Source organism: Pseudophryne corroboree, chromosome 6, assembly GCF_028390025.1.
Source record: "Pseudophryne corroboree isolate aPseCor3 chromosome 6, aPseCor3.hap2, whole genome shotgun sequence".
NCBI lineage: Eukaryota > Metazoa > Chordata > Amphibia > Anura > Myobatrachidae > Pseudophryne > Pseudophryne corroboree.
Genome location: NC_086449.1, coordinates 54321783 through 54342246, shown reverse-complemented (window position 1 = coordinate 54342246; position 20464 = coordinate 54321783). Strand labels below are relative to the sequence as shown.

Below are 20464 nucleotides of genomic sequence, written 5' to 3'. Positions count from 1 at the left end.
CTGGTGTTATACTGCGGCCAGCGATCGCCTCAGCCTGGATGTGCAGAGCTAGGGTGGCTTGGTCGGATTCCCTGACTAAAAATATTGATACCCTTGACAGGGACAGTATTTTATTGACTATAGAGCATTTCTATATATGCGAGATGCACAGAGGGATATTTGCACTCTGGCATCATGAATAAACGCGATGTCCATAACTGCCAGAAGATGTTATGGACACGACAGTGGTCAGGTGATGCAGATTCCAAACGGCACAGTATGGCCGTATAAAGGAAGAGGACTTGTTTGGGGTCGGTCCATCGGACCTGGTGGTCACGGCAACTGCTGGAAAATCCACCGTTTTTTACCCTAAGTCACATCTCTGCAGAAAAAGACACCGTCTTTTCAGCCTCAGTCCTCTCGTCCCTATAAGATCATATCTGCCCAGGGATAGAGGAAAGGGAAGAAGACTGCAACAGGCAGCCTATTCCCAGGAACAGAAGCGTTCCACCGCGTCTGACAAGTTCTCAGCATGGCGCTGAGACCGTACAGGACCCCTGGATCCTACATGTAGTATCCCGGGGGTACAGATGGGAATGTCGAGACGTTTCCCCTTCGCAGGCTCCTGAAGTCTGCTTTACCAAGTCTCCCTCCGACAAGGAGGTAGTATGGGAAAAAATTCACAAGCTGTGTTCCCAGCAGGTGACAATTAAATTACCCCTCCTACTACAGAAAAGGGGTATTATTCCACACTATATTGTGGTACTGAAGCCAGAAGGCTAGGTGAGACTTATTCTAAAAAAAAATTTTTTTTTGAACACTTACAAAGGTTCAAATTAAGATGAAGTCACTCAGAGCAGTGATAACGAACCAGGAAGAAGGGGACTATATAGTGTCCCGGGACATCAGGGATGCTTACCTCTATGTCCCAAATTTGCCCTTCTCACTAAGGGTACCTCAGGTTCGTGGTGCAGAACTGTCACTATCAGTTTCAGACGCTGCCGTTTGGATTGTCCACGGCACCCCGGGGTCTTTACCAAGGTAATGGCCGAATTGATGATTCTTCTTCGAAGAAAAGGCGTCTTAATTATCCCTTACTTGGACGATCTCCTGATAGGGGCATAGTCCAGGGAACAGTTGGAGGTCGGAGTAGCACTATCTCGGATACTGCTACAATCAGCACGGGTGGATTCTAAATATTCCAAAATCGCAGCTGATCCCGACGACACGTCTGCTGTGCCTAGGGATGATTCTGGACACAGTCCAGAAAAAGGTGTTTCTCCCGGAAGAGAAAGCCAGGGAGTTATCCGAGCAAGTCAGGAACCTCCTAAAAACAGTGCATCATTGCACAAGGGTCCTGGTAAAAATGGTGGCTTCCTACGAAGCAATTCCATTCGGCAGATTTCACGTAAGAACTTTTCAGTGGGATCTGCTGGACAAATGGTCCGGATCGCATCTTCAGATGCATCAGCGGATAACCCAATATCCAAGGACAAGGGTGTCTCTCCTGTGGTGGTTATAGAGTGCTCATCTTCTAGAGGGCCGCAGATTCGGCATTCAGGATTGGATGCTGGTAACCACGGAGCCCAGCCTGAGAGGCTGGGGAGCAGTCACACAAGGGAAAAATTTCCAGGGAGTGTGATCAAGTATGGAGACTTTTCTCCACATAAATATACTGGAGCTAAGGGTAAATTTATAATGCTCTAAGCTTAGCAAGACCTCTGCTTCAAGGTCAGCCGGTATTGATCCAGTGGGAAAAACATCACGGCAGTCGCCCACGTAAACAGACAGGGCGACACAAGAAGCAGGAGGGCAATGGCAGAAACTGCAAGGACTTTTCGCTGGGCGGAAAATCATGTGATAACACTGTCAGCAGTTTTTCATCCCGGGAATGGAAACTGGGAAGCAGACTTCCTCAGCGACCTCCACCCGGGAGAGTGGAAACTTCATTGAGAAGTTTTTTCCACATGATTGTAAACCGTTGGGAAATACCAAAGGTGGACATGATGGCGTCCCGTCTGAACAAAAAACGGGACAGGTATTGCGCCAGGTCAAGGGACCCTCAGGCAATAGATGTGGACGTTCTGGTAACACCGTGGGTGTACCAGTCGGTGTATGTGTTCCCTCCTCTGCTTCTCATACCTAAGGTGCTGAGAATTATAAGACGTAGAGGAGTAAGAACTATACTCATGGCTCCGGATTGGCCAAGAAGGACTTGGTACCCGGAACTTCAAGAGATGCTTACAGAGGTCTTATGGCCTCTGCCGCTAAGAAGGGACTTGCTTCAGCAAGTACCATGTCTGTTCCAAGACTTACCGCAGCTGCGTTTGTCGGCATGGCGATGGAAAGCCGGATCCTAAGGGAAAAAAGGCATTCCGGAAGAGGTCATTCCTACCCTGGTCAAAGCCAGAAAGGAGGTGACCGCACAACATTATCACCACGTGTGGCGAAAATTTGTTGCGTGGTGTGAGGCCAGGAAGGCCCCACAAAGAAATTTCAACTCGGTCGTTTCCTGCATTTCCTGCAAACAGGAGTGTCTATGGGCCTCAAATTGGGGTCCATTAAGGTTCAAATTCGGCCCTGTAAATTTTCTTCCAGAAAGAATTGGCTTCAGTTCCTGAAGTCCAGAAGTTTGTCAAGGGAGTATTGCATATACAAACCCCTTTTTTGTGCCTCCAGTGGCACTGTGGGATCTCAACGTAGTTCTGGGATTTCTCAAATCACATTGGTTTAAAACCAGTCAAATATGTGGATTTGCAGCATCTCACATAAAAAGTGACCATGCTCTTGGCCCTGGCCTGGACCAGGCGAGTGTCAAATTGGTGGTTTTTTCTCAAAAAAAGCCCATATCTGTTTGTCCATTCGGACAGGGCAGAGCTGCGGACTCGTCCCCAGTTCTCTCCCTAAGGTGGTGTCAGTGTTTCACCTGAACCAGCTTATTGTGGTGCCTTGCACCTACTAGGGACTTGGAGGACTCCAAGTTGCTAGAAGTTGTCAGGGCCCTGAAAATATATTCCAGGACAGCTGGAGTCAGAAAATCTGACTCGCTGTTTATACTGTATGCACCCAACAAGTTGGGTGCGCCTGCTTCTAAGCAGTCGATTGCTCGTTGGATTTGTAACACAATTCAACTTGCACATTCTGAGGCAGGCCTGCCACAGTCTAAATCGGTTAAGGCCCATTCCACAAGGAAGGTGGGCTCATCTTGGGCGGCTGCCCGAGAGGTCTCGGCATTACAACTCTGCCGAGCAGCTACGTGGTCAGGGGAGAACACGTTTGTAAAATTCTACAAATTTGATATCCTGGCAAAAGAGGACCTGGAGTTCTCTCATTCGGTGCTGCAGAGTCATCCGCACTCTCCCGCCCGTTTGGGAGCTTTGGTATAATCCCCATGGTCCTTTCAGGAACCCCAGCATCCACTAGGACGATAGAGAAAATAAGAATTTACTTACCGATAATTCTATTTCTCGGAGTCCGTAGTGGATGCTGGGCGCCCATCCCAAGTGCGGATTATCTGCAATACTTGTACATAGTTACAAAAATCGGGTTATTATTGTTGTGAGCCATCTTTTCAGAGGCTCCGCTGTTATCATACTGTTAACTGGGTTTAGATCACAAGTTGTACGGTGTGATTGGTGTGGCTGGTATGAGTCTTACCCGGGATTCAAAATTCCTCCCTTATTGTGTACGCTCGTCCGGGCACAGTACCTAACTGGCTTGGAGGAGGGTCATAGGGGGAGGAGCCAGTGCACACCACCTGATCCTAAAGCTTTACTTTTTGTGCCCTGTCTCCTGCGGAGCCGCTATTCCCCATGGTCCTTTCAGGAACCCCAGCATCCACTACGGACTCCGAGAAATAGAATTATCGGTAAGTAAATTCTTATTATTCCAATCTGGCCACCTCATCAGGCTTATCTAAAGTTTGCATTACAGAACTGTCACTACCAGACCCAGGCCCTGCTATTTGGCATCTCCACGGCACCAAGGGTGTTCACCAATGTAATGGCAGAAATTATGTTTCTCCTCCGCAAACAGGGAGAGAACATAATTCCATACCTGGACAATCAGCTGATAAAAGCACCATTCAGGGAGAGGTTGTTGGACAACATTGCCCTCTCAACTCGACTACTTCAGGATCACAGGTGGATTGTGAACCTACCAAAATCTCACCTGGAACCAACATGGAGGCTTCCGTTCCTGGGGATGATTCTGAATACGGAGTCACAGAAGGTATTCCTTCCATTGGAAAAGGCATTGGTAATCCAGTCAATGGTGCGGGATGTTCTAAAACCTACCCTGATATCTGTACATCTATATGCATTCGCCTTCTGGGGAAGATGGTAGCCTCTTATGAGGCGCTGCAGTACGGAAGGTTTCACACAAGGCCCTTCCATCTGGATTTGTTGGACAAATGGTCCAGTGGATACGTCTGTCGCCAAGAGCCAGGATTTCTCTTCTGTGATGGCTTCAGACTTCTCACCTGACTGAGGGACGAAGGTTCAGGATTCAAAATTGGATTCTGCTAACCACAGACGTAAGACTCCGAGGTCGGGGAGTAGTCACCCAGGGTGAACAGTTTCAAGGAATATGGTCAAGTCAGGAAGCCATTCTTCAAATGAGCATTCTGGATCTAAGGGCCATATACAACGCCCTTCTACAGGCATCACATCTTCAAGATCAAGCCATTCAGTCGGATAATGTGATGGCAGTAACGTATATAAACCGACAGCGTGGAACAAAGAGCAGATCAGCAATATCAGAAGTAACAAAGATTCTCCTCTGCGCAGAAAGACACGCTGTGGTATTGTTGCCAATCTTCAATCTGGGAGAAGACAACTGGGAAGCAGACTTCCTCAGGAGACACTGCCTCCACCCAGGAGAGTGGGGCCTTTACCCGAAGGTGTTCAGGTGCTTGACGTGTCAGTGGGGAATTCCACAAATCGGCATGACGGCCTCTAGTCTCAACGAGAAGCTCAAGCGGTATTGTTCCAGGTTGAGGGACCCACAGGCAGTGGCAATGGACACTATGGTGACTCCATGGGTCTACCAGATGGTGTATGTGTTTCCAAGAATTCTCAAAAGAATAAAAAGGGAAAAGGTTCAAGCAATACTCATTGCTCCGGACTGGCCAAGAAGGGCCTGGTATGCGGATCTACTGGAGATGCTCTAAGAGGATCTGTGGCCTCTACCTCTTCGCGAGGATCTTCTGCAACAGAGGCCGTTAGTCTATCAAGACTTAGCATGTCTATGTTTGATGGCATGGAAGTTGAGCATCAAATTCTAACCCGGAAAGGCATCACGGACAGGGTTATTCCAACCTTGATTCAAGCCAGAAAGGGGGTAACGTCTAAACATTACCACCGTATTTGGAAAAAATGCGTCTTAGTTTAAGAACAGGAAATTTCCCGCAGTGGAATTTCAAGTAGGAATTTTTCTGCAGTCAGAGGTGGATGTGGGCCTACGCTTGGGCTCCATAAAAGTCCAGATTGCGGCCTTATTCGTTTTCTTCCAGAAATAATTGGCTTCCCTCCCTGATGTATAGACGTTCTTGAATGGTGTTCTGTACATCCAACCGCCCTTTGTTCCTCCTACGGCACCTTGGGATCTCAACGTGGTGTTACAGTTTCAACAGTCAGAAAGGTTTGAGCCTCTACAGGAGGTTGACATAAAGTTTCTTATGTGGAAGACCATCACACTGTTGGCCTTGGCTTCAGCACTGTGTGTGTGTGTGTGTGTGTGTGTGTGTGTGTGTGTGTGTGTGTGTTTTAACTGGGGGCATTGTCTCACATTAAACCCCTGTCTGATTTTTCATGAAGATATTGCTGAACTCAACTCTTCAGCAATGTCTTCCTAAGGTGGTGTCTGCATTTCATATCAACCAACCTATTGTGGTTCTGGTGGTTACCGACACCTCTGCTACGTCAAAGTCCTTGGATGTTGTGAGGGCTTTGAAAATCTACATGAAGTGGACAGTTCGTCACAGAAAATCGGACTTGCTGTTTATTCTTTGTGATCCCAATAAAATTGTGTTCTGTTTCAAAGTAGTCTATTGCTCGCTGGATCAGGCTTACTATCTAGCATGCTTATTCTACAGCAGGTTTGTCAGTTACAAAATCTGTACAGGCCCACTCTACCAGGTCGGTGGGTTCTTGGGCGGGTGCCCGGGGTGTCTCTGCTTTACAACTTTGCCAAGCAGCTACTTGGTCAGGTTCGAACACGTTTGACAAGTTCGATACTTTGGCCTCTGAGGACATTCAGTTTGGTCAATCAGTTCTGCAGGAACCTCAGCACTCTCCCACCCAGTTTGGGAGCTTTGGTACCATCCCCATGGCACTAAGTGGACCCCAGTATCCCCTAGCATGGAAGAGAAAATAGGATTTTAATTACATACTGGTAAATCCTTTTCTCGTAGTCTGTAGAAGATACTGGGCCCCCGCCCAGTACTTTGTGTTTTCCTGCACTGTTACTTTAAGTAATGTTGTGGGTTCAGCTGTTGCTGGTCCTTGTCAAGTTGGGTTAGCATGGTTTTCCTCTTGATTTGTGTGTGCTGGTTCGAATCTCCCTAGTGTCGTTTTAAATCCTCTCAAAGTATAGCCTTCTCCTAGGGCACAGTTTCCTAGACTGAGTCTGGTAGGAGGGGCATAGAGGGAGGAGCCAGTGCACGCTATCAAATTCTTTGTGCCCAAGGCTCCCAGTGGATCTGTCTATACCCCATGGTACTAAATGGACCGCAGTATCCTCTACGGATTACAAGAAAATGATTTACCAGTAGGTCATTTAAAATCCTATTTGCTAGGTGATTTATAGCACCCTACGGGCGCTTTTCACACCTTTGCAAGGGGCTATGCCCCTTTAACCCTTACACGCCTTTGGGGCATGTAATATTTTTATTATATGGAGTATTACCTCCAATAATTTTGGGAGTGGTTAAATATTGCACGGACAAAGGGCGTGTAATGGTTAAGGGGCCATAGCCTCTTACAATAGTGGGAAGAGCGCACAGTGAATCCCAAACTGTGTGCCGTGGCTCCCTGGGGTGCCTCGGGCCACTTGCAGGGGTGCCCTGGGTTGGTGGTTCAGGACCAATTGAAATTATTCATGGTCAATATAATAGGTAAAACCAGTGCTGGTGGCTGCCAGTCATAAAATATGTGGCCAAACAGAAGCAAATATTGTCCCTTACCACACAACTGACCCTAAGGATGACCTATAAACGCGATGTACTCAATGTAATATTTCTTTCTAAATTTCTCAAGACATTTTTGGCCTAGGGATGCCGTGAAAAAAATTCTGATATTCTAGGGCGCCGTGATTCAAAAAAGTTTGGAAACCACTGACCTAGTGTGTTTAATAATGTTATTTATACATAATTTACAGGTAGCAGTGCCACTTATACACAATGCCCACAGGTAGCAGTGCCACTTATACACAATGGCAGATGGGGCGGTGGTCTGTAGATACTGGTGGGGGAGGGGCGGGTGCAGGGGTCCGTGAAGTAAGGAGGGGGTCTGGAGGTGCTGTGTGTGAGGAAGGTGCAGCTGCAGGGGCGGTGCATTTGGGGGAGGGGTTCCAGAGGTGATGAGGGTATGGGAGGGGTGGTGTGGGGTGGCCATGGATGGGGGAGGGGGTCTAGAGGTGCTGCAGGTGGGGGAGGTGCAGGTGCACTAGGGCTATGGATGGGGAGGGGGTCTGCAGATGCTACGGGTAGATGGGGCTGGAGGTGTCCCTCCTGCACCTGCGCGAGTGGGGGGAGACACAAATGGGAAAGGGGTCTAGAGGTGCAGCAGATGGAGGAGGAGGTGTGCCATGGCTGGATATGGGGCAGGTGCGAGAGTGCCACAGATGATTCCAAATTGGGTGGGGGAGAGGGTCTAGTGGTGTCACACTTGGGGAGAAAGGCGTGTGTGCCACGGATGGGGAATGGGGTCAAATGCTACTGCAGTTGGGAGAGGGATGGGTGCGGGGTGCCATGGGTGCAGGTGAGGGGGGATGGGGCTCAGGTGGTTCCATGGGTAGGGGTGCCATGATGGGGGGAGGGGTAGGGGGTCCAGAGCCACCGGGGGGTGGGCTGCTGCAGATAGGGGAGGGGGCCCGGAGGTGCTGCAAGTGGGAAGGAGTGGTAATGCTTCTCCTCCTGCTTACCTTTGTTGGTGTACCCTGCAGCAGCCACTGAAGGCTTCTGTGCACGGCCCAAGCACCACAGCTTCCCCCGGATGGCGAGTCCCTCTGCAGCCGAGTGGATTCCAGGAAACCCACAGCAGCCAAAGGGCAGAGCCTTCCATTAGATTAAACCTGGGTGGAGGGCGTTTCTTGCCCAATCAGCTGTGGGCTGGGTGTGATAGACCTGCTGCTAACCTAATGAGAGCTCCCTGCCACGCCCAGTGTTAGAAAGTGAGGTATAAAGTCACAGATCTGGGTAAATACACTGCTCAAAAAAAATAAAGGGAACACAAACGACACAATGTAACTCCAAGTCAATCACACTTCTGTGAAATCAAACTGTCCACTTAGGAAGCAACACTGATTGACAATCAATTTCACATGCTGTTGTGCAAATGGAATAGACAACAGGTGCAAATTATAGCAAGACACTCACTCCCAATAAAGGAGTTGTTCTGCAGGTGGTGACCACAGACCACTTCTCAGCTCCTATGTTTTCTGGCTGATGTTTTGGGCACTTTTGAAAGCTGGTAGTGCTTTCACTCTAGTGGTAGCATGAGACGGAGTCTACAACCCACACAAGTGTTACAGGTAGTGCAGCTCATCCAGGATGGCACATCAATGCAAGCTGTGGCAAGAAGGTTTGCTGTGTCTGTCAGCGTAGTGTCCAGAGCATGGAGGCGCTACCAGGAGACAGGCTGTAGAAGGGCAACAACCCAGCAGCAGGACCGCTACCTCTGCCTTTGTGCAAGGAGGAACAGGAGGAGCACTGTCAGAGCCCTGAAAAATGACCTTCAGCAAGCCACAAATGTGCATGTGTCTACTGAAACGATCAGAAACAGACTCCATGAGGGTGGTATGAGGGCCCGACATCCACAGGTGGGGGTTGTGCTTACAGCCCAACACCGTGCAGGATGTTTGACATTTGCCAGAGAACACCAAGATTGGCAAATTCGCCACTGGCGCCCTGTGCTCTTCACAGATGAAAGCAGGTTCTCACTGAGCACATGTCACATACGTGAGTCTGGAGACACCAAGGAGAACGTTCTGCTGCCTGCAACATCCTCCAGCATGACCGGTTTGGCAGTGGGTCAGTAATGGTGTGGGGTGGTATTTCTTTGGGGCGGGGGGGGGCGCACGGCCCTCCATTTGCTCGCCAGAGGTATCCTGACTGCCATTAGGTACCGAGATGAGATCCTCAGACCCCTTGTGAGACCATATGCTGGTGCAGTTGGCCCTAAGTTCCTCCTAATGCAAGACAATGCTAGACCTCATGTGGTTGGGGTGTGTCAGCAGTTCCTGCAAGACGAAGGCATTGATGCTATGGACTGGCCCGCCCGTTCCCCAGACCTGAATCCAATTGAGTACATCTGGTGGGACATCATGTCTTGCTCCATCCAACAATGCCATGTTGCACCACAGACTGTCCAGGAGTTGGCGGATGCTTTAGTCCAGGTCTGGGAGGAGATCCCTCAGAAGACCATCCGCCACCTCATCAGGAGCATGCCCAGGCGTTGTAGGGAGGTCATACAGGCACGTGGAGGACACACACACTACTGAGCCTCATTTTGACTTGTTTTAAGGACATTACATCAAATTTGGAGCAGCCTGTAGTGTGTTTTTCCAGTTTAATTTTGAGTGAGACTCCAAATCCAGACCTCCATGGGTTAATAAATTTGATTTCCATTGATAATGTTTGTGTGATTTTGTTGTCGGCACATTCAACCGTGTAAAAAACAAAGTATTTAACAAGAATATTTCATTCATTGAGATCTAGGATGTGTTATTTTAGTGTTCCCTTCATTTTTTGTTAAGCAGTGTATACAAGAGACTCTTCAAAAAGATGGAACTCAAGTGACAATGAACCCTGTTTCCTCTGCGCACATCACACTGAGTTGAGAGACTATGATATGGTCACATTACCCCCATTCCCATGGTGTGTGCAGAGAATGGTGACATCCTGGTGCATCAGCTGACAGTAGGTGTGACAGGATTGGTAGCATGTGTTACCCATCTATGGTTAGTGCAGGGGGTGAGTAATGTATAATCTGCACATTCTGAGGTCAGAGGATGAGGATTATACAATTTTCAAAGAAACCTTTATAACCCATGTGTGTATTATAGTAAGTATTGGTGCCTGCTGCCGGAGGGTAGAGGTCTCTGTGCTGCACATCTGACTGGAAATCGAATCTTATCCATTTGACATCAATATATAAACAATGATCAGTGACTTGATGTTTGTTATTGTATAGAAATATACATCATGTTCCTTATACAATATAATATTTCTACCATTTAATGTAGTTACCCCAGTAACCTTTATACTCTTACATAACTTTCTTTCAGGACAATTGAGAAGGATTCCCACTAACAATAAAAGAAGACATTGTGGAAAGGGACATTGTTCTCTGATCAAGCCAACTCCAGACGTCATTTCTTCTTACACCTCTGGGGGATTCACAAAAGCTATTCTCATTATCTGGATAGAAAAACATCAAACCACTAATTTGTTTCTCATCTGATACATGATGAGTCTCACAGGAGATAAACCACATCTGTGCTCTGAGTGTGACAGAAGCTTTACCTGTAAATCACATCTTCTCAGACATCAGAGGATTCACACAGGAGAGAAACCATTTACATGTTCTGAATGTAGCAAATGTTTTTCCAAGACTGCAGAGCTTGTTAGACATCACAGGAGTCACACAGGAGAGAAACCATTTAAATGTTCTGAATGCAGCAAGTGTTTTTTTAAAAAGTCTAAGCTTGTTAGACATCAGAAGAGTCACACAGGCGAAAAACCATTTACATGTTCTGAATGCAGCAAATGTTTTTCCCAGAAGGTACATCTTGTTTTACATCTGAGGAGTCACACAGGAGAGAAACCATTTAAATGTTCTGAATGCAGCAAGTGTTTTTCTGAGAAGGCAGAGCTTGTTAGACATCTGAGGATTCACACAGGAGAAAAACCATTTAAATGTCTTGAATGCAACAAATGTTTTTCTGATAAGAAAATTCTTGTTAGACATAAGATGATTCACACAGGAGAGAAACCATTTAAATGTTCTGAATGCAGCAAGCGTTTTTCTGAGAAGGCAGAGCTTGTAAGACATTTGAGGATTCACACAGGAGAAAAACCATTTAAATGTCTTGAATGCAACAAGTGTTTTTCCGAAAAGAAATATCTTATTAGACATCAGAGAATTCACACAGGAGAGAAACCATTTAAATGTTCTGAATGCAGTGAGTGTTTTTACCAGAAGGCAGAGCTTGTTAGACATGAAAGGATTCACACAGGAGAGAAACCATTTACATGTTTTGAATGCAGCAAGTGTTTTTCCCATAAGAAAAATCTTATTAGACATCAGATGATTCACACAGGAGAGAAACCATTTAAATGTTCTGAATGCAGTAAGTGTTTTTCCCATAAGAAAAATCTTATTAGACATCAGATGATTCACACAGGAGAGAAACCATTTAAATGTTCTGAATGCAGCAAGTGTTTTACGAAGAAGGAAACACTTGTTAATCACATGAGGAGTCACTGAGGGCCTGAATGCAACAAGTGTTTCATAAGTAAGGGAACTTGTATCACTACAATATGCACGCAAGGGAGACAATTTTTTTTCTGAATGTGGCAAGTGGTTTATATAAATAATTCTTGATAAAGACAGGGGAGTCCTGACATGTGGACTTCCAGTAAGCTGGGAACACACTGAGTGATATGCAGCTTTGATCCACCAGATCAGACACCAAATCACTCAGAATGGAGCATATCGGGCAGTGTGTATTCCCAATACGTGCGCTCCCACAGTTGCTAGTGATATCTCTAGTGTCCTTGTTTATGCTAATGAAGGACATAACACAGTTGTTCTGTTCTTCATTAACATCGCTGCAGTGTGTATGAGCAATCTGGACTGACTGCCATTTGTCCTGATGTCGTAATGATGCCCATCGTCCCAGTGTGTACCCAGCTTTATAGGTAGTTACCCCTTGGTTCAGTCTCTCTGTTACCAACTTATAGTAAAGTGAAATTGGGGTCTGCTGCACTGAAGGTGTGCGCCCAAAAACAGTGTTGGGCCTCATGTCAGAGGGGGCGTGGCTTCTAAGTAGATGCCATGATTGCCAGCCATGCCCCTGATTTCATCACTGTGGGGGCATACCAAGCCCTCTGGCAGCTGCTGGCCATGCCCCCAGTCCCTCTTTCCACACAACAGATACCTTGCATGTGTGCACAGCTTCTAGTCACTGCTGCTGTCTTAAGCAGATCCACAAGTGAGAGGACGGCCTCCCAACTTCCCTCCCACAGCCAAACCCTGTGACTCATGGGAAGGACGGTATCTGAAACATTTAACTGTTCTGCCAAAATGTGTACATTTGGAAGTAATGTGTTATGTATTAGAGCTGCAGTGTAACAGGCACTGGTGATTGTGCTGCCATTACTGAGCTCTGTAATAAACAGCTGTTCTGCTGGTGCAGGTGCTGCAGTGACGTGCAGTGAGGTGAGGCAGAGCCTTCCCTGTCATACTGACGTATACACCAGAGTTATGACTATACAGATTATATGAAAAATATAAAGAATATATTAGAAATATCTTCTTTATATTATTCTATTCATTATTGTAGTCAAAACTCTGGATTAGAAAGTCTATGGCAGGTGAGGGAGTTCCGCCCCTGCCTACCTTTTCCACACATCTCTGATCAAAACTCACCAAATTGCCAGTGGTATATAAGTAGTACCTGTGTATAATTCCTACATGTGTATATACTGCTGCACCTGTGTGTAATTCCTACATGTGTATATACTGCTGCACCTGTGCATGATGGCCACATGTGTATATACTGCTGCACCTGTGTATAATTCCTACATGTATATACTGCTGCACCTGTGTATAATGCACACATGAAGCTTTTGGATCATATACTGTGTGTAAATCTGGCTCTGGAACTAGCCAGTGCCTTCTGAGCCATTTACCTCACCGCACATCCCTGAGGTGCTGGGAGTAGTAGAGAGTTCCAGCAGCTCCTCTCAGTACTGGGATTCCCTCTATGACTGGCAGAGCTATGAGTACTGGGTATTTCTACAGGACCCCTGCATGCTGACCTGTATCATTCTACAGGTCTCCTCTGCTCTGTCTTATGCTGGGTACATAGTAGATGACATTTCAAATGAATTTGCTGATCATGACCATATGTGCTGAACACAGAATGTCCCTCCTCCCTCTTCCTCGCTGCTGACATCGGTAAGTGTGTATGCATTTTCCAATGTCGGCACCCTGCCGGGTCACGTCACTAGTGAGGTTGCCAGGTACACACATTGTTTAGTGTGTCCCCAGCATTACACCTCCTTATTCTTTCCCTCCTTTCTATTGCTTCCTTCCCTCTATTTTGAATACAGGTTGAGAATCCCATATCCAAATATTCCGAAATACAGACTTTTTGAGTGAGAGTGAGATAGTGAAACCTTAGGTTTTTGATGGCTCAATGTACACAGACTTTGTTTAATACACATTAAAAATATTATATTAAATGACCTTCAGGCTGTGTGTATATGAAACATAAATGCATTCTGTGCTTAGACTTTGGTCCCATTGCCATGATATCTCATTATGATATGCAATTATTCCAAAATACTGAAAAATACGATATCCAAAATACCTCTGGTCCCAAGCATTTTGGATAAGGGATACTCAACCTGTACTATGTAATATTGAGTAAAATGTTGCAATGAAGACGCTGGTCACCTGTCTCCCATAGTAACTAATCATAGCAAAGCTAAGAAATGCTGCAATCACTAGATAGCTAATAAAGGATATCTGGTTGCTATGGGTTACAGCACATCCTTGTTTTTCATACCTGTTAAATAAGTACAAAGCAGAACACATTGTGTACCAGGAAAATAATAAAGATCCTTCATCATACATTTTTTTAAACTAATAAAATATACACGATATGACATTGTACATAGTCATCTAACCTAGATCTCTCCTGCATGTATACTGATGAACCATGTTATAATATTATCTGTAATAAGCTTTTATGTAACAAGCAGCGTCCCCATAACACTTGTTGAATAAAAACTGATCTGGATAAATGTGTCCATTTTTGGTCTATAGAACTAAATAATTTTTGTATTTTTAAATAACTTTGTACATTTTCTGCATTTTAGTAGATTGAACTAGGAGAGATAATGGTAATCTGGCAGACAGTACTACAATTACAAGAGTCTGCACACGTAGAAAGAAAGAAAAAGATTCTTCCTAGGGCTCTCTTATGGTTAAATGTCCAAGTTTCATATAAAATATAACTTTTAGTGATATACCCTTAAACAGCATATAAATATGAAAATGAGATTTATGATAAAAACTTACCTTTGTTAAATCTCTTTCTGTGAGGTACACTGGATTCCACAGGGAATAACATTGTGATGTAGAGTAGGATCTTGATCCGAGGCACCAACAGGCTAAAAGCATTGACTGTTCCCAAGATGCTCAGCACCGCCTCCTCTATAACCCCACCTTTGTGCACTGGATCTCAGTTTTGTTAGCCAGTCCAATGCAGTAGCAGGTAAAAGAGACAACAACAGTTAGTAGCCACAAACACCACATTCTCATGACAGGAGAAGGTATCAGCGGCTAATGGCATACCAACCCAAAGAAGCTAAGTGCGTCAGGGTGGGTGCCCTGTGGAATCCAGTGTACCTCGCAGAAAGAGATTTAACAAAGGTAAAGTTCTTACCATAAATCTCCTTTTCTGCAGTGGGGTACACTGGTATTCCACAGGGAATAACATCGGGGATGTCCTAAAGCAGTTCCTTATGGGAGGGGATGCACTAACGGAAACAACCTGGCGTCAAAAGGAAGCATCATGCGAGGCGGAAGTATTGAAGGCATAGAACCTTATGAACGTGTTCACTGAGGACCACGTAGCCACCTTGCACAATTATTCAAGGGTCGCACCACGGCGGGCCGCCCAAGAAGGTCCAACAGACCGAGTCGAATGGGCTTTGATGGTAGCAGGAGCTGGAAGGCCAGCCTGTACATAAGCCTGTGCAATCACCATTCTTATCCATCTGGCCAAGGTCTGTTTGTTAACAGGCCAGCCACGTTAGTGAAAACCAATCAGTACAAAGAAAATCAGACTTCCTAACAGGCTGTCCTCTTCACATAGATATGCAGAGCCCATACCACATCCAAAGACCACTCTGGATAGATCCGCTGAGACAAAGGCTGGAACCACAATCTCCAGGTTAAGGTGGAAAGAGACACCACCTTAGGTAGATAACCAGGGCGCGTCCGAAGAACCGCCCGGTCATGGTGAAAAATCAGATAGGGGGACCTTCAAGACAAGGCACCCAAATCTGATACCCGTCTAGCAAAGGCAATAGCCAACAGAAACAAGACCTTGAAGGAAAGCAACTTAAGGTCCGCAGATTCAAGAGGTTCAAACGGAGACTCTTGAAAAACCTCCAGAACCACCAACAAATCCAAAGGAGCCACAGGTGGGACATAGGGAGGTTGAAACCGTAAAACACCCTGAGTGAATGTATGAACATCAGGAAGAGTCACAATTTTACTCTGAAACCATACCGACAAGGCAGAAATATGAACCTTGAGGGAGGCCAGCCGAAGGCCCAAGTCCAAGCCCTGTTGTAGGAAGGCCAAAAGTTTGGCCGTGCTAAACTTGGAAACGCCATGATTGTTAGATGCGCACCAAGCAAAGTAAGAATTCCAGACCCTATGGTAAATCCGAGCAGAGGCCGGCTTACGTGCCTTCAACATAGTTTGAACGACCGCCTCAGAAAATCCTTTGGCCCTCAGTACAGAAGCTTCAAGAGCAACGCCGTAAAAGCCAGTCAGGCCAAATCCTAACACTAGGGCCCTGAACAAGGAGGTCTGGTCATTGCAGAATCAGAGGACGCTCTAGTGAGAGACCCTGTAGGTCTGAGAACCAATGCCATCTGGTCCACGCTGGAGCTATTAGAAGAAGGATTCCTCTTTCTTGCTTGAACTTCCTCACTATTCTGGGCAGGAGTGACACCAGAGGGAACACGTATGGCAGCCATAAGTTCCATGAAATTGCTAGTGCGTCCAAGAATGACGCTTGAGGATCTCTTGTTCTTGCTCCGAAGACCGGAACCTTGTGATTGTGTCGAAACGCCATCAGGTCTACATCTGGTAAGCCCCACTTGTCCACTGGGAGTTGAAATACTTCTGGATGAAGGCTCCACTCTCCGGCGTGTACGTCCTGATGACTGAGTTTCCCAGTTGAGGACCCCCGGAATGAACACTGCCAATATGGCTGGCAGATGGCGTTCTGTCCATTGAAGAATCTTTGACCCTTCCATCATTGCCATGCTGCTTCGAGTGCCGCCTTGATGATTTATGTATGCCACTGTGGAGGCGTTGTCGGACTGTACATGAACAGGCCTGTTCAGTACCAGATGGTGGGCCATTGTGAAAGCATTAAACACTGCCCGCAATTCCAGAATGTTTATTGGGGGGAGAGACTCCTACCTGGTCCACCGACCCAGAAGAGAGTGTTGCTCCAACACCGCACCCCAACCCCTCAGACTAGCATCCATCATTAGAAGGACCCAGTTGGAGATCCAGAAGGGACGACCCCTGCTAAATCTAAATGATTTATATACTTCACCTCTCCTTTATTATGTCAGATCTATGTATAAGTTTTTATATATAGTTATAGTTTACATTTCATTTATAGTATCCGTTCCATTTTTAGATTTTCACTGACGTGCAGATAGTAATATGATAATATGATGCCTCTTTGTTCACAACATCAACTGTTCGACCGCTTAACCTATGATGTTAAGTGTCAAAATACAGTGTCAGTCCACCTCACACTTATTGTGTCAGGTGTCTGATTTATATCATAAGGTTCCAAGATAGATCCTAGTTACTGTATGTATGGTATCCGCACAATATACTTCTCACATATAGCATATTGATATATTATTATCCCCATATAATCAATAACTTAGTTTATGAGAACAAATATCCACTATTAAGTGTACTATGATGTCACTTCTCATCTATAGTATCAGATGTCTCATATGGGAAGTAGTCCTTTTATATTTCTCATATAGAAAGTGAATTGTGACATTGATTCACTTCTTACTTTCAGTGGCAAGTGTGTAGCACCGCCCCCTATATTATGCTGGCCATTTCTATAATTGTATTACCCAGCGGTTAGAGTTACATATTCATGGGCATCAATCTCATTTACACTGACTCCTATACCAATCAGAGAGGGATAAATATAGTACAAGTATAATATTTTATTTATACATAATGAGAGGTAATTCCGAAGATATCCAAAACATAGAGGGTGTAGATAGATTTAATACCTATCAGTAATGGTATATCATTTGGATGTATTGTTCTGTAAATGCTATCATAAACACATTGGTATTATCCAGTTGTTATCCGGAATTTGGTTATATTATACTGTGGTCAGGTGCATACAGGCCACTCTGTAGCTGAGCTGTGTCGATCAGGCTAATATAATCCTGCACACAAGTGCACTCTCTCTGTTTATTCCCAAACCAGAGTACCATCAAGATTGTTCTACAGTCAGATAATACTCAGCAGGAGTATGTACAAATCATCCGTCCCACATGTCATGAACAATTCATGATTTGTGGTTCCTTGAGAGTATTTAAACATACACAACTTCAAGCCACATCACAGTTTAGTGGCATTAGATTGAATTGTTAATCCTCCACTTAAATGTGCTGCCTATGATAAAATTAGTGTAGGCACTGGTAGAGACACATTCCAATTGGCCAATCCTCTGATTGGAATCTAATATGGAATATCTATGATCTAGTAGTAAGATGTGCTTATATGTGCAGGTCGCCTGTATTAGACTGCTGTAATAAAGCAGCTCTGCGGTCAAGTAATAACAGCTCTGCGATCAAATAATAAAGACACTTATATGTACAGATCGCCTGTGTTGGACTCCAGCGGGTGTATTATCTCAGATGCCGCATGGAGTTTCATACAGTGGTAGACATAATCTACTGAGTCCCCACCAATTTACCGAAACCACCTTACAATTATGTAATATTACACTGGGCTGCCCATTCTTATATGCTAGATACATTAAATTATTAATACATTTCTTTGTGATTTTGACAGAAGGAACAGACGCGTAGGACGCTTAGGTCCTACGTACGTTTCACATTAGCTTCATCAGGGTAACCTATTTGTGTGTTTAATATTTTGCATACTAGATAATCAGTTAAATATGCATTAATATAATGTGCAATTAGTTTTTATCGAAGCAACTAAAAGTTATATTTTAAATCTGTGCACCAAAGACAGATCCCTTCCTCTCCTTTTTTTCTTTACCTTGTACAAGAATCCATTTCTACAGAGGGCGGGAATGAAATTGAGCGTACTCCATGTCTGAAAGCCGACACCATGAGGCCTAGTACTTGCATTGCCGAGTGTATCGACACACGTGGACAAGAGAGGAAGCAACATATCTTGTCCTGAAGCTTCAGGACTTTCTCTGATGACATAAATAACCTCTGGTTGTGTGTGTCAAACAACGCTCCCAGATGCACCATGCTCTGGGCAGGGACCAGGGATGATTTCTTCCAGTTGATGAGCCACCCGTGGGCTTGCAGAAACTGGACTATCAGATCCAAATGATGGAGGAGAACTTCTAGGGAATTGGCCAGGATCAGCAGGTCGTCAAGATACGGCAGGATCCTGATGCCTGCTGGCGGAGTGAAGCCATCATAACTGCCATGACCTTGGTAAAAATTTGCAGAGCCACAGTCAGACCAAACAATAAGGCCCGGATAAGGTAATGGAAATTGCCAATAGCAAAGCGCAGGCATTGCTGATGTGACATGGCAATAGGGATATGCAGGTAAGCATCCTGTATATCCAGGGATACCATATAGTCTCATACTAAATATGGAGACCTTCACAAACTTGTTCAAAGATTTGAGGTTGAGAATGGGCTGGGAGGAACCATTCGGTTTGGGGACTAGGAACAGTGTGGAATAGTACCTCTTGCCCCTCTGAGCCAGAGGCACTGGCACTACCACTCTGGTGTCCACGAGGGATTGTACCACTAAACAGAGTTTTTGCTCTCACCGGAACCGAAGGGATGTCCGTCAGGCAACAGCTAGGAGAAGGATGTGTCTTGAAGAATATAGCGTATCCATGAGTGACGACTTCCCGTACCCAAGCATCTGAAGTGGGAGGCCTGCCCCGTCATGCAGCAGGCTAATCTGTTTTGAAGCAGGCTGACAGGCAGCCCAGACATGTTTAGGCTTGCGCTTGGTGGTTTTTGGAAGTGCAAGACTGTTTCGGGTACGCCTGACCCTTTGCTTTACCCGGAGGGCGAAAGCAACGAAAGGAAGTGCTCTTAGCCTTTGGGGCCGAAGGAGTAGTACTAGGTAGACATGCAGTCTTAGCAAACGCCAAGTCAGTGACAATCTTGTGGAGATCCTCACCAAAAAAGGATGTTTCCTTTAAACAGGAGCACCTCCAGGGTTTTCTTAGAGTCCAAGTCCACCAACCAGGACCGTAACCAGAGAACACGGCAAGCCAAAATGGATGTCGTAGCAGCCTTGGCCGCCAGAACACCGGCATCTGAAGCTGCTTCTTCAATGTAATGAGATGCCATGACAATATAAGATAGACATTGTCTAGCATGTTCAGGAAAATCGGACGGAAACTCAGCCTCCATTTCCTGAGCCCACACCTGTAATAGCTTCTGCGGCCCAAGTAGTTGCAATGGTGGGCCTATGTGCAGCCTGCAATGGTATAGATAGCTTTTAAGCAGCCCTCCATACACTTATCTGTCGGCTCCTTGAGAGAAGTGATGGTAGTGACAGGCAGAGCAGATGACACCACCAGCCGAGCGATTTGCGAGTCCACCGGCGGTGGCGTTTCCCAGTTTTTACTCAATTCTGCCGCAAGGTAATAGCGGGCTAGAACCTTGTGTGGGGTGGATTTCTTTCCTGGGTTCTCCCAGGATTCCTGACGTATGACAACCAAGTGGTCAGAATGAGGTAAAACCAATTTAGTAACCTGCTGACGTTTGAACCTGTCCGGTTTCTTAGATGTAGTAGCAGGCTCAGGATCATCTTCAATCTGAAGAATGAGCCTGATAGCCTCTAAGACAGGGCTGGCCAAACCGGTCCTCGAGATCTACCAACAGTGCATGTTTTCCAGGCCTCCTGGAGATCTGTAGAATTGTCAGTTAGGAATGAATGCAGCACATCTTAATTAGTAATGACTACACCTGTGCACCAGCTAGGTGGTCTGGAAAATGTGAACTG

The 20464-nt window shown here is 45.7% G+C and overlaps 1 protein-coding gene across 3 annotated transcripts in view; it reads left to right on the top strand.

The window, feature by feature from the left end:
* The window catches only part of LOC134936102 (zinc finger protein 84-like), an 88320-nt gene extending 74084 nt beyond the window's left edge, over window positions 1–14236 (top strand). For all 3 annotated transcript variants that reach the window (XM_063931017.1, XM_063931016.1, XM_063931018.1), the window contains one exon: window positions 10486–14236. In XM_063931017.1, the coding sequence (XP_063787087.1) occupies window positions 10665–11687 (1023 nt within the window). In that variant the 5' untranslated portion in view covers window positions 10486–10664 and the 3' untranslated portion in view covers window positions 11688–14236. The remainder of the gene's footprint in view (window positions 1–10485) is intronic.
* The last annotated feature ends 6228 nt before the right edge of the window (window positions 14237–20464 follow it).